The sequence below is a fragment of the Orycteropus afer genome, unplaced genomic scaffold (assembly GCF_000298275.1).
Source record: "Orycteropus afer afer isolate SDZICR_OR568_19922 unplaced genomic scaffold, OryAfe1.0 scaffold00006, whole genome shotgun sequence".
Lineage (NCBI taxonomy): Eukaryota > Metazoa > Chordata > Mammalia > Tubulidentata > Orycteropodidae > Orycteropus > Orycteropus afer.
In genome coordinates this window covers 19,990,893-20,004,838 of record NW_006921593.1, presented here as the reverse complement: position 1 = coordinate 20,004,838, position 13,946 = coordinate 19,990,893, and the positions used below count along the sequence as shown (strand labels likewise).

The 13,946-nt window shown below is 54.6% G+C and overlaps 1 protein-coding gene across 1 annotated transcript in view; it reads right to left on the bottom strand.

The window, feature by feature from the left end:
• The window catches only part of NDUFA10 (NADH:ubiquinone oxidoreductase subunit A10), a 48,736-nt gene that overhangs the window by 29,226 nt on the left and 5,564 nt on the right, over positions 1-13,946 (bottom strand). The window contains exons 2-7 of the mRNA XM_007941506.2: positions 12,963-13,131; positions 11,672-11,887; positions 10,637-10,723; positions 9,443-9,564; positions 6,864-6,943; positions 354-408 (exon numbers count right to left, since the gene is read on the bottom strand). Coding sequence (XP_007939697.1) covers positions 354-408; positions 6,864-6,943; positions 9,443-9,564; positions 10,637-10,723; positions 11,672-11,887; positions 12,963-13,131 — 729 coding nt within the window. The remainder of the gene's footprint in view (positions 1-353; positions 409-6,863; positions 6,944-9,442; positions 9,565-10,636; positions 10,724-11,671; positions 11,888-12,962; positions 13,132-13,946) is intronic.

Below are 13,946 nucleotides of genomic sequence, written 5' to 3'. Positions count from 1 at the left end.
ATTGGCTGGAATCTCACAAAATGCACCAATGAACAGAGGACATGAGACCCTGAAGGTTAAAGGTACAGTTACAGTTAAATCTTCTCCTAATTAACCCAAGTTTTATTTCTCCATCTTTTAAATAAAAATATTGAAACAGATGACCCTTCCAGTGTCATCATTCTACAATTTTATTATCAAATAAACTAAATTATTGAAACTGAAAACCTCACACCAGACCCACCTAGCTGGCTTGGTACTTCGTTCAGATTATAAAACCAGAAGGTTCTAAGACCAATGAACTGTTTATGTGATCTGAGAGAACCTTCTAAGTGTATCCAACCTGCGGTAACAAACATTTCCCCTTCTCTTACCTTCTCCGCATCCTGCGCCTCCCTTGCGCTGTACTGCAAGACCTCACACTTCTCACTGCAAGAAGAAAAATCGGTGTCACCTTTCCCAGGTGAGAAGCACATGACACAAGGACCCTGTGTCTATGGTGTCAGCTTTCCTAGATGAGGGGTACACAACACGAGGACCCTGTGTCTAACAGACAACCATCCCTTCTTCCTAGTGGGTGCCATGCTGCCCACGTGCTGGCTCACACAGCTGGACTGGCTAAGAGGGACCAAGGGAAAAGGAGGAACATGGTGGGGCCTGAGGTCAGTGACAGCAACCCTATCTCTGGCTGCTGCTCCCCAACCCAAAGGCATGAGAGACCGGTCACCAGTGTCTACAGGGAAAAGGAAACAAGGGCATCTCTAGCTGCCACCCAAAGAGCTTCACCTGCCCCTGTCTGCATTACAGCAGAGTCTGAGGGGACAGAGTCTGGCAAGACAGGCAGATGGCAGCAAGCACCCACACTAGACGCACAGAGACAGCAAGGTGACACGGGCTGTGAGAATCTAGAACACAGGAAACAAAAGAAACGCCACGGGGCACCACAGTGCAGCGACCCAGTCCTCACAGTAACCAGCCACGGGGCGCCACAGTGCAGTGACTCAGTCCTCACAGTAACCAGCCACGGGGCGCCACAGTGCAGTGACCCAGTCCTCACAGTAACCAGCCACGGGGCGCCACAGTGCAGCGACCCAGTCTTCACAGTAACCAGCCAAAGGGGTGCTACAATGCAGCAACCCAGTTCCTTGGCCCTTAGCCTGAAATGCTGCAGGGAATTACAAGGTATGGGTCTTGTAGCCGCAGTCTCTGTGGCACCCACATGACTGGGTGGAACTACATAAATCTGAGGTGCTTGTGTTCTACCAGGGACTGAATAGCTTGTTAGTAATTTAAATGAGGTATATGGCACCTTGTGGGGGTAAACTCAGAAACCCATTGTCATCAAGTATATTGCAACCCTTAGCAGCCCAAGAGCACACAGAGCCAAGTGCTCTAATCACTCCACCATCAGAGATCCTTAGGGGGTGGGACCAGGGAAATGAGGCGTACAGAACCCTAATGTGGGCGCTAGGCAGCTTTGTCATCTCACTATGCTTAAAAGGAGCCCTCCCAAAAGTGGCAAAGAGGGATCTCACTGCCATCCAGACTGAGCAGGGACGAGAGCAGAAGGCTTCCTTGGACCTGAGATCCCTGTGCTGAAATGCCAGCAAAGACAACTGGCTGAGAGACTGGTGGCAGAACCAAGAGACCAGCATAAGACAGAGCAGAGGGCTTGCCAGCCCACAGAGTGAGAAAGGTGAGTGCCTTTGGGCAGGAGGCTTGCTGGTGGAGTGGGGTGCACCTAGATGCACCTACGGAAAAAGGTGAAAGAGCTTTGTAACACTTGGTGGGGCAAGACAGAAGCCAGGCCAAGAGGCCAAGGGCCTGAGAGGTGTGCCTGAGGGTGTGACCAAGGGGAGGCTGTCCTGATATAAGCACTGTATCCTGAGCATTCTTTGACATGAATTGTGACTTGTTACTTCCCTAATAAACTCCATTTTTGTAAGTATTGTCTGTGAGTTCCGTGGGGCCACCGCAACAAAACGCTGAACCCAACAGAGAAGTAGCAAGTGCCGAGGGAGGGAGGGATGGTGTCAGAGTTGGCAGAAGGCTGCAGGCGCGGAAGGTCTGGCCTCACAGCAATCGGCTTCAGGCTGCTGGGGTTGATCCTTCCCTCTCTCCAAGTGAAGGTGGAAGAAGGCAGAGGAGGGTGTCGCCCCTGCCCTTTCTGCACCCAGACACTGAAAAATCACAGCTGTGGGCAGACTCCTTGTGCCAGCACCTTTGCCGTGTTGCTCATCAGGTACCAGGGGTCTTCAGGAACTCCTGCTGGGAGATGATCCCACCGTGAACACAGCGGGGGCCAGTGAGCTCTCCGAGAGTGAATTACACATGACCCACCATGGAGCCGTCAGACTTCATCACCCTTCCCACCATCTCCAGCAGACCACGGGTCTGATGACACAAGTTAGTGTGGGCAGAGCACCTATACCACGTCTCCCTGTTACTTGGTCCCATAGTCTCCCAAGTGTGAGAAAAAGAAATGCTTTTAAGCACTGCTGTGACCTGATCGGAGACCCTGGGCAGTGAAGCAGCTAACACACAAGGTCGGCTGTGTGAGTCCACCCGAGGCCCCGGAAAGAAAGGCCAGAAGAGCTACTTCCAAAACTTGGCCACTGAAACCCCATGGGGCACGTCCCCCTCTGACTATGAGGCCACGACAAGTCAGCAAGACTGCACAGCCACTGGTTTTATTTAATTCCTTGGCAATATGTCTGGTTCACATGAGCCTGTTTTATATAATTCAAAGGCAGGCATCCAGCTGCATAGGGTTTTTCAGCGTGTTGTTGTCGTTATGCGCTGTCGAGTCGGATCTGACTCATAGGGACCCCTGCTTGGGTTTCCAAGGCAGTATCACTACGGAAGTAGATTGCCCCATCTTCCTTCCAAGGAGTGGCTGGTGGGTTTGAACCGCCAGCCTTCTGGTCAGCAGTCAAGTGCATTAGGCACTACGCTACCAGAGCTGTTTCTCACCATAGCTATCACATTCTCAGGTCAGTGTTGGAAAAAAACAAACCCACCACCGTGGAGTCGATTCTGACTTACAGCGCCCCTAGAGGACAGAGTGGAACTACCCCACAGGATCTGCAGAGCTGTCAATCGTCATAGAAGCAAAGCCCAAACCACACCCACTGCCGTGGAGTCCATTCTGACCCACAGCGCCCCTAGAGGACAGAGTGGAACTGCCCCACAGGGTCTCCAAGGCTGTCAATCTTCACAGAAGCAAAGCCCAAACCACACCCACTGCCGTGGAGTCGATTCTGACTCACAGCGCCCCTAGAGGACAGGTGGAACTGCCCACAGAGTCTCCAAGGCTGTCAATCTTCACAGAAGCAAAGCCCAAACCACACCCACTGCCTGGAGTCCATTCTGACCCACAGCGCCCCTAGAGGACAGAGTGGAACTGCCCACAGGGTCTCCAAGGCTGTCAGTCTTCATGGAAGCAAAGCCCAAACCACACCCACTGCCTGGAGTCCATTCCGACCCACAGCGCCCCTAGAGGACAGGTGGAACTGCCCCACAGGGCTCCAAGGCTGTCAATCTTCACAGAAACAAAGCCCAAACTACACCCATTGTCCTGGAGTTGATTCTGACCCACAGCGCCCCTAGAAGACATAGTGAAACTGCCCCACAGGGTTTCCAGGGCTGTAATCTTTACGGAAAAACCAAACTCACTGCCGTCGAGTCGATCCTGACTCATAGCGACCCCTCCTTGGGTTTCCAAGATAGCCTAAGGCATTTGACGGCTAACCAGAAGGCTGGTGGTTCAAACCCACTAGCCACTCCTCAGAAGGAAGGTTGGGCCATCCATCTACTTCCATAGCAATACTGCCTCGGAAACCCAAGGAGGGGTCACTATGAGTCAGGTCCGACTCAACAGCACATAACGACGACAATAATCTTCACAGAAGCACACTGTCTCATCTTTCTCTCATGAAGCAGCTGGTGGGTTCGAGCTGCCCACCTTTTAGTTAGCAGCTGAGAGCTTTAATCACTATGCCATAGGCTCCTTGGGTCTCTACGAAGGCAAATGTAAACGATGAGAAACTGTAAGCACGTGAGGGATGGATCCCAACAGTGGGGAGGGTCTGCATCCCACGCTGGCTGCTGTGCTAGGAAGGGAAGGTCATCCCAAGCCAAGGTCTGACTGCAGCCCCTCCCTTGCCCCGAGCAGCCCACTGGTCCCAAGAAGCCACTGTCTCCATCACAGTCGACAGACACAGTGACCACAAGGAGTCGCTTTTCTCTGCAGGTCTTGCATGTCGATGTCAACCTAACCCTGCAGGAGAACAAGGTCTCTCAGCTCAGCAACACAGAGGGCAGTCATGGCCTTGAAGCAGCACCCAGAGTCTCAGACCATCTGACATCCTCTGAATGAAGGCAGCGGACGGTGCTCTCTCCACAGGAGCCACCAGGAGACAGGCAGCACGCAGGGTAAGCAGGACTCGGGGACAGGCAGCAGCATCTCAGTGCACACACCTGAGCAGACATAAGCTGACCCTACCTCGTGGCTGCACAGGGGCTGTGCGAGGTAATGGAGACGTGGTCCTGGCCTCGAGGCCCCAGGCCTGGCACCAACAATGACCAACAAGCTCTCAAAGCCTGACCTTCCTGTCTTCAGGGGTCTTGACTCAACAGAACTAGTGAGACACCGCTAACCATGCTGACAGCCTCCGCAGCCCACAGAAATCAACAGACAACACATAAGTCCATGCTGGGGGTCGCCTGCCTGTCACTCCAGACTCATGAGCAGAGGGCTAGAACAAAGATGGCAGCCAACGAGGGTCTCTGTGACCAGAGGGTCCCCCCAGTCTGATTCATCCAATGGCAGCAACACTGTCCCCACCAACCGGCCAGAGCTGCACGTGGCCACGGGCAAACGTGTCAGTCCCAACTGCATCCCAGCCCACACCTCCAGACCGCACCAGGCACCTCAACTGCCTCCCACCATTTTAAGGCATTAAGAACTCACAAAGCTACGTGAAGCAGCAGGCTGTTCACGTGAAGTGTCAGGCTGTTCACACAACACCCTCTCTCTGTCTGAAATCGTGGCCTGGTGGTCTCCCCATAGACCACCCTGAGGACTGGTCCTGAGCCATGGCCTCGTCAGCTGACTCTGACAGCCAGCCAACATGCACTAAGAAACAAGGACTTGTTGAATAAGTGAATAGACTAACGCTTGCTAAAGTAAGCAGCCACTCCCATTCCTCCGTGATGCACTCAAGAGTCAAGGGAGTAACAATGAACAGCAAGCTCTCCTTAGTCTATGGTCACAGATGTTGACAGAAAACACACAGGCGCATGGTAGCAGCTCCTGGTGCCTCCTAACCTCACAGAGCACACAGCTGGAGAAAGGCTGCGATGATCCCCCCCCATTCACAGACAACCCCCCCCCCCCCCGAGGCCCAGCCACTGTGTCAGATAGCAGGGAGACCAACAGACTCAAACAGGATGCTTCAGATGACAGTCAGTTCACTGGGGGACTAGGCTTTGCCTCAAACAGCGACACACAAATGAAACAGGATGGCTCTCTCTCAGTTTTCGTTTTGTTTCATCACTATCAGTCTCTCGGCACCCTCTAAGGGGGCCCGCTGTAGAAACCCTGCATTTAACTCAGTGACCATTAAACCCATTGCTGTTGTTGTCGTTAGGTGTCACTGCGTTAGCTCTGATTCTTAGCGACCTCGAGCAGAAGGAAACACCGCCCAGCCCGGCGCCAGCCTCCCAACCTTGCTACGCCTTGGCCCATCATTGCAGCCACCGCATCAGCCAATCTCCTTAAGGGCCTTCCCCTGTTTCACTGACCCTCCACTTTGCCAAGCATGACATCCTTCTCCAGGGACAGTCCCTTCTGACAACGTTACCAAAGGAGGTGAGACAAAGTCTGGCCATTCTTGTTTCCAAGGAGCATTCCGGCTGCACTTCTTCAGGACAAATTTGTTCTTTCTTCTGGCAGTCCGTGTATTTTCAGTATTTTTCACCAACACCACAACTCAAAGGCATCAACGTTACAAATCACCAAAGGCCATGAAGGTCCACAAAGAAAAGGCCTTTACCTCCAGGAACAGAACCTTCATGACATAAAACCACTGGCCACGCTGCTGCTGCTGCACCCAACGAGGTCTCCAGAGGTGCAACGTGTCTCCGCATTACTCAGTCCAATTTCAGATGGACTTGGGCGACAGCAGTAGATGACCGTTCCACACAGAGCCGAAGGATCAGATAACTGCTCAGCTTCATGGAGAAAGAAGACACGGCTCACCCGGTGCTTTCACTAAAAAGGAAATGAGGGAGGAGGGGCAGAGGGCACGCGAGGAGAGGGAGGGAAGAAGGCTCCAGGGGCCATCTCCGTCCGACCCAGACGCCTCGGAGGCCACGAGGACCTGCAGGTACTGTTCCTGAGTCAGAACCAACTGGGACGGCGATGTGGTTGGCTTTCAGGATGTTGTTTATCTGTCATGAATGCTCTCGGTGGGTATCAAGCCCTGGCAATAACCCCTCTAGATAACCGTGACTGCGTCATCTGAATTTGTAAAGCCGTGACTTCTCTCACAGAAAAGGCTATCAGGGCTGAGAACTTGGGCTTACTTACTTTAAACTTTAAAATTTAAAATACATACCAAAACAACTAAGAAAGTACTGACGAGAAAAGCAAACCAAAAGCAAGCCCACTAAACAAAAACACAAATCCAAAGCAGACATTTGCCATCATTCTTGTGCAGGAACATTGATGGAAACACCAGACACCTCTGCAGGACACCAGAGGGCAACCCCAGGCTGTGGGGGCGAGGACATCAGCTTTCCACACCGGCACCCAGATGCCCCACTCTGACCAGTCACTGGCTCTCAGTCCCTCACCTACAGGAGCCGTGGGCCTGGCTCACCTCATTTCTGGAAGGAAGGTGTTCTTGTAGGCGTTCTCAATGTCCTGGAGGTAGGCAGAGGTGACCTTCATCTCATGTGGCTAAAGAAGAGCAAAAGAAAACGGTGAGGCACTGGGACTCCCTCCTGTTCCCTGTGCACATGAGATGCCGGGAAGCTGTGAGCCCGTCTCTCCTGCTGGGCAAGGCAGGACTGCGGATGGCACACAAGGGCCTGAGGTTCAGATTCGTCCGTTAAGATAACACCACGTGTGCCTGCGACCTTCCTCACAGGCGCTAAGACACATGCTCAGAGCCCATCTAGTTACACCTCCCGGAGCACAGGGAGTGAAGGATCGTCCACAGTGAGGGGCCAGGCCAGCGCCCACACTCTGCATCCTCCTGTCTCCCAGCTCTCCACACCCCTCTTCTGTACCCCACCCACCACATCTCCCACTTCCTCCATCACTCACTCTCCATAACCTGATGTTTGCTGTGCCACTTTCATAAACTTCAAATCACAACCTGGAGTGGCAAGTGGCAACACTTAAAGCGCTCGCAGGGCAGCAGTGCTAAAGGCTAGGCTGAGCCTGTTTCCATTCTCTTCCCTTCAGGCCGGTGCCTCGACCTGGAGTGTGCCTCCCTTATCTCCCCACCTACTCCCTCCCGCCTCGCCAGCACGGAATGCAGAGAGCAAGGCCCTGTCACCATGCTCACCGGAATCATGCTGAGCAGAGCAGAGGCCAGCAACACTTGTGGGAGGGACAGAGGGAGGAGGAGGGAGGAGCAAAGAGAAGTGAAACAATCAGACTCGCTGCCTTGGCAGGCAAGATGGTGAAACGGTCTCCAACTGTGGTATGGCGGCACGGGCACAGCCTGGGGAACCTACTGAAAACCCGGAGCTGTCACCTGCAGTGGGCGCGGGGCCAGGGACGACTGCTCGGAAAGCAGCTGACAGCTTGTGTGCTACGGGCAGGCCCCGGGGTGGTGGGACATCCCCCACCAGGGGCATCTGTGTGTCCTCATCCCATTGGAAGAGCAGGTCAGTCTCCATGGAATACCATGGAGTTAATACCAGGCCTTCTATCACCGAGCGAGGACCTGGCCAGAGGGCAGACAGTGTCATCCTCCAAGACATCTGGGAGTCACCATGCACGTGACAGATGTTCACCACCAGTGGTGTGAATGAAATCACGTATCACAAACCAGGTGGCAGGGCTGTAAACCTCTGCCATCAGACAGCAAAACAGACTAAACAGGAACAGACTCTGGAGGGCTGTGAGCACACGCAGCCCCCTCCAAACCTGACTCTACAGCAGACCAGATGCCAGTTATCAACGAGGCGGCTGCAGCCTCAGCACTGAGACTCGACTCTCGGACTTTCTCATCAATGGTCCCCAAGAGCTGTGGCCGCCCCGTCAGCACTCATGGACCACCCTGAAAGAACCAAGGGCAGACACACAGATGGATGACACCCCATCTCTGAAGATAAAGTCTCTTTTCTTACAAAACAGCACTCAGCTTAGTGGAGGCCATACTCGCCTAAGATTTTACTTGGCATAAAAAAAGTCAACAGTCCTAATTTGGACCCCAAAGTGTTTCGAAAGCATTACCCTACATAACAAAAGGGTTATTTAGAGAACCTGCATACGAGCCTTTGTTTTCCTAATAAATGTCTCTGTAACGGGCAAAAACACTCAAAACTGTTCCACCGAATATCGATGACTACACAGTCTGAACTGCAGCTCCCTCCTTCTGCCACTAGAGGGAGGGTTTTCAGGCTACAAGAGGCCTTATCCTCTGGATCGCTGAAGGGGACAGGCTGTGGGACAGGGCAGACTGAAGGACATGAGGAGGAAGAAGCCACAGATGTGCCTATTCGTGGAGCAGGGTGAGGAAAGGCAGGCTTAGGAGGTCTTTCAAGACGCATCTGCTGGCCTCACGAGAGCCTATCATGCAGGATTTACCGAACACCTGTGAGAATTTCAATCCAGGGAGAGAGCTGAGTGTCACACACACAGGTCACCCCACAATTCCATCAGTGTGGACAGAGTGCACTTCCTACAGAAGTGGAGGGAGTCTGTCCCCCTAGTACTCTCCCAGCCATGTGGGCCATGGGCATCTCCAAAATGGGCAGCCTCTAGGCCACCTGAACTCCAACCAAAACTACAGACTAAGTGGGGTTCTGCGTGGTCAGTGCCCTACTGCCACTAGCTGTGAGCAGAGACAGGGGGAGGAGACACACAACTGGCGGTCACAGCCGAGTGGATAGCAGAGAGGGCACGTGCGGTCACTCTCTGAGGTAACAAGGGACACCAATGCCACCAGAGTGAGGTGCACACAAGGAAGTTCCTCAAGGAGGCCAAGGCTACAAGGGAACAGAGGATAGAGACCAGGACAGAGCCGTGACGACACTGGGGCAGGAGCACACTGCCCCACACCCTCTCCCACCACCTGCACGGGAGCCTCAGAGCCCTGTACACAGCACCCACGCCAAGCCAAACCTTGCTACCTGAGCTACACACGACTAGCAAGCACTGGTCTGGGTCTGCAGGTAACAGGGGCACATCAAAGCAAGCTGCCTTAGAACAAGGAGCAGTTACATCGCCTTTCTTCTGGATGCGGCTCTGGATCTCGGCGACAGGGACGTCAACGTAGATCACCACGTGCGGAGGCAGGTACTCGCGGATGGTCAGCTTCTTCACCTCCCTGTAGTGCTCCACACCTGGACACAGAGCAGCCACCCGTCAGCCAGCCTCCCCGGCCTCTACCTCAGCCCCACTTCACCTGTCAGACCCCCCAGTGCCCCAACACACAGAGAGGGGCTATCCTGTCAGCCAGCCTCCCTGGCCTCTATCTTAATCCCACCTCACCTGTCAGACCCCTCAGTGCTCCGACAAGTGGGGCCACCCTGTCAGCCAGCCTCCCCGCCCTCTACCTCAGCCCTACTTCACCTGTCAGACCCCCCCAGTGACCCCTGACGCACAAACGGGTCACCCCGCCACCCAGCCTCCCCGGCCTCTACCTCAACCCGACCTCACCTGTCAGACCCCCCAGTGCCCCAACACACAGAGAGGGGCTACCCTGTCAGCCAGCCTCCCCGGCCTCTACCTTAACCCCACCTCACCTATCAGACCCCCCAGTGACCCCTGACGCACAGACAGGGGTCACCTCACCACCCAGACTCCCCGGAAGGCCTCTCTCAACCTCAACCTGACTTCACCTGTCAGACCCCCCAGTGATCCCTGACGCACAGACAAGGGTCACCTTACCACCCAGACTCCCTGGATGGCCTCTCTCGACCTCAACCCAACTTGCCACCGTGAGACGCCCCCCCAGGGCCCGCAGACAGCAGAGTAGCAGCTGTGACACCAAGAAGGAAGGGTTACACTGTGGCCCTGCAACCACACAGGTGTAAGTCAAAGACACCCGGCTGGCAGAAGAGCAGGACACCAAGAACCTGCGTATTGTGTAAAGTCACAGAAAGATGAGAGACAGGGCCAGCAGCCAGAGGGCATCCCGTGGGGAGGCCAGGTGGCAGCGATGGTGACATGTGTCCAAGGACCCGGGACACCAGCCTGCATTCCCAGGCAAGCGTGTAAGGACACACACCTAGGTCAGGAGAGACAGGGCTGGGAGACCCTGTGAGTTCTGCGGGATGCTTTTTCTGTGGAACTGTAGTGAGTAGGGGTGTCTCTTCATCCGTCCGAGACATTTGTAGGTACCCAGGCTGCCAGCAGTGAGCCTCGGAGCACAGTCACCCGCCCGCCCCAAGGCACATGCCGCGGTAGACTCACACTGCTTCCGGATGTAGCCTTGCTTGTACATGGCATCCAGGAAGACGAAGTCGCTGTAGATGGAGCGCTCCAAGACAACGCCCTGGCCTGTGGAACAGACACAGTGAAAAGCTGCAAGCACACTCAGCTCATTTGAGAAGGGGACCCCTGGGACTGCGTGTTCAAGAGGTCACAGACACACTTCGAGTGGGGAATCGCTGCCCAGCCACAGGATAACCTTCCACTTCATTCATATCGGCTGCCACAAAAATCATAAAACATCTCGTTGGCTGAAAAAGCAGCTCCCCGCTCCCTATTTCATACCCGCCCCGCCAGGGACATCACAGAGCCGCCCTGCCCCAACCCCCATCCCACTCATCAGCACACCTGCCAGCTTTCTCCCTGCTTGGTCTCCTGGCTCCTGCCCATGTACCCTCAGCCCCTCCCACCCACAACAGAGGGACACTTGCAAATAGATCACGTTACTCGACTGCACAGACCACCCAGTGGCTATTTCCTAACCCACTGTCCGTGTGGCCCTCAAAGGCCACCATCTCGCCTGCCACTTCTTGACCCACTGCCTCTCGGCCCTGCTTGCTGAGTCCAGTCACATGGCCTGCTCAGAGCACCTTGGCCAGGTGCTCCCTGTGAGTCCCCTGTAGCCGTCTTCACATCACTGTCAGCTGCTCCCTCAGAGTCTCCCTGCAGCAGCCTCCTCAAGGTTTAATGTCTACCCTGTGGACACGGGCCCCGGTCTCTGTCCACTGCAGGCCCGTCTCCACAAGCACCTCGCTGCTCTCCTGCCCGACTCTCTGGAGCCCTGAATCACTTCATCCAAGGCCTGGGTCGGTAGCACAGAAATACCACACGGTCCAATGAACTCACCCCAGTGTGCAACAATGTAAGCTGCTTTTAGTCAGGAGCAACAGTAACACAGATCTCAGGGAATCTGCAACCTAACTGGGAAGACGGGCCTGCACCCCCCAAACAGCCCAAGGAGCAGCTCTCCCTGGCAGAGCTGGGGAGCACCACCCCGCCTCACCCCCACACACACACCTGTGCTCAGCAGGTGCTCTAGGGCGTCTGCGTACTGTAGGAGGCGGCTGGTGTACAGCCACGACTGCAGGCGGTAGCTGTTGCCGTCATTGCTCTTCGGGTCATCATAGAATTTCTCTAAACTGCAGTTGCCGCTAAACTCTAAGTCCAGTGGTTTTCCATCTCCCGTCGTGCTGTCTGAATAATGGATGCCTGCTTCTGGAAAGTGCCTCAGACCTGAGGAGAGAGACAGCCGGGTGAGCTCCCGTCTGCTGGCAGGCAGCAGAGACCAGGGCGTGGTGGGGCAGTCAGCCTGAGCCCAGGTGCACACCAACAAGGCTGCTGGTGCTTAGAAGGCCTGGGGGAGTCCCCTTCATGACAGCAGGTCACCTGCTGTGAGGGAGAGCGGGCGGGCACCCACACATCGAGGGGAACACGTCTGAACATGTGTGCAGCACACGCACTAACGCCCCACGTGCAGCAGGTTTCCACTGTGTAGGAGCTCCTCCCTTAGGAGGAGAGCTGCCCGTAACGCAGGGGACCCCTTCCTGGGTGGGGACAGCCGGCCAACACCACAGAAGGCCACCACAGACAATACCTGCACCCTGCCAGAGACGGGGTTGTGGTTCTGGCTTGCTACTAGCCACCTGTGTGACGTCAGCCTTTCCTCCTGAGCTCACTCAGCTGTCAGATGAGCAGTAACACTACAGCCTCATCTATTTCAGAAAGGAGCCCTGGTGGCACAGTGGTACAGTGCCCGGCTGCAAACCACAAGGTTCACAGTTCAAACCCCCCAGCCACTCTGTGGAAGAACGATGAGGAAATCTGCTCCCATCAAGACTGACAGCCTTGGAGACCCTCTGGGGCGGTTCCACTCTGTCCTCTAGGGGTGCTGTGAGTTGGAACTGACTCCACGGCTTTGGTTTGAGCTTTGCTCCATAAAGATTTACAGCTTTGGAAACCCTGTGGGGACAGTTCCACTCTGTGTAGGGGTGCTGTGAATCAGAATTCACTGGCTGGTAGGGGGCTTGAGGTCTGTTTCGAGGGCTGTTACAGCGCTCACATCAGACAGCTCTGGGGAAAGGGTTGCTCCTATGGTCAAAATGAGATCCCCAATCCAAGACGGTGACCCACAGGGGGTTTATTTTTCAACTTCCCAAATCTGGAAGACAGAAAACAGCTTCTCCAATCAATATTTCAAACATCGTCAATACTCACCGTTAGGCCTAACTACCTAGTCAACATGACAGGGAACCGAACTGGGCCAACCAGCCACGGAGCGGCAGGCCCCTGCAGCAGCAGCCATACCTACCCAGCCTCTCGGCGATCTCCTTGGCAAGCCTGCCTTTCCCGGAGCAGATATTGCCGTCCACGGTGATCACTCTGCTTTGCTCCGTCAGTTTCTTGGTGGTTTTTTCGCCAAGTATGAATGCCAAGGGGCCATACTGCAGCTTGTGCCGGGCACTTGTATGAACACTTCCCTGCAAAACACAACAGCCCGCAACAGTACACGGTGAGCCTTCTGTTAAAGGAGGTAGTGGAAGCTGAAAGCTAATAGGATACGAAACCCCTGGTGAGAAAAACGCCCACATGGCATCCACAGTCCTGCTAACTATTCACTTAACTGTCAGTCTCCAGTGCTACTCCCACTACAGGCCCCAAGGGTAAGGGTAGTGCCTGCACCTGGAACTGGCCCTGGGGACAGGAGTTGTCTATCAGGCTGAAAAACAAACAAACAAAAGAAAACTGGACAAATGAAGGGAAGGCAGGCATAGAGACAGGCGGGGAGAGGAGAGGGGCTATGGAGCATTGCTCTAACGCAGGCATCGGCTGGAGTCCAGGCTTGGCTACCATCCCACTGACAGTGAAAGAGCTCCCCCCACGTGGCCAGAAGGTGCCTGAAAGTTAAGGGCCATGCCTGCAATGTAACCCTCCAACATGCTCTCCATCACCTGCTTCCAGTCCACTAAAAACCAAACCCACTGCCATCGAGTTGATTCCAACTCATAGCGACCCCTCGTTGGGTTCTCGAGGCAGTATTTCTAAGGAGGAAGTTCTGGTGGCATAGTGCTTAAGGCATTTGACTGCTAACTGGAAGGCCAGTGGTTCAAACCCATCAGCCACTCCTCAGAATCTACTTCCATAGAGATTGTTGTTGTTGTTGTTGTTAGGTGCCGTCGAGTCAATTCCGACTCATAGCGACCCCATGCACAGCAGAATGAAACACCGCCCAATCCCACGCCAGCTCCATGATCCTTGCTATACTTGAGCCCAATGTCGCAGCCACTGTGTCAAT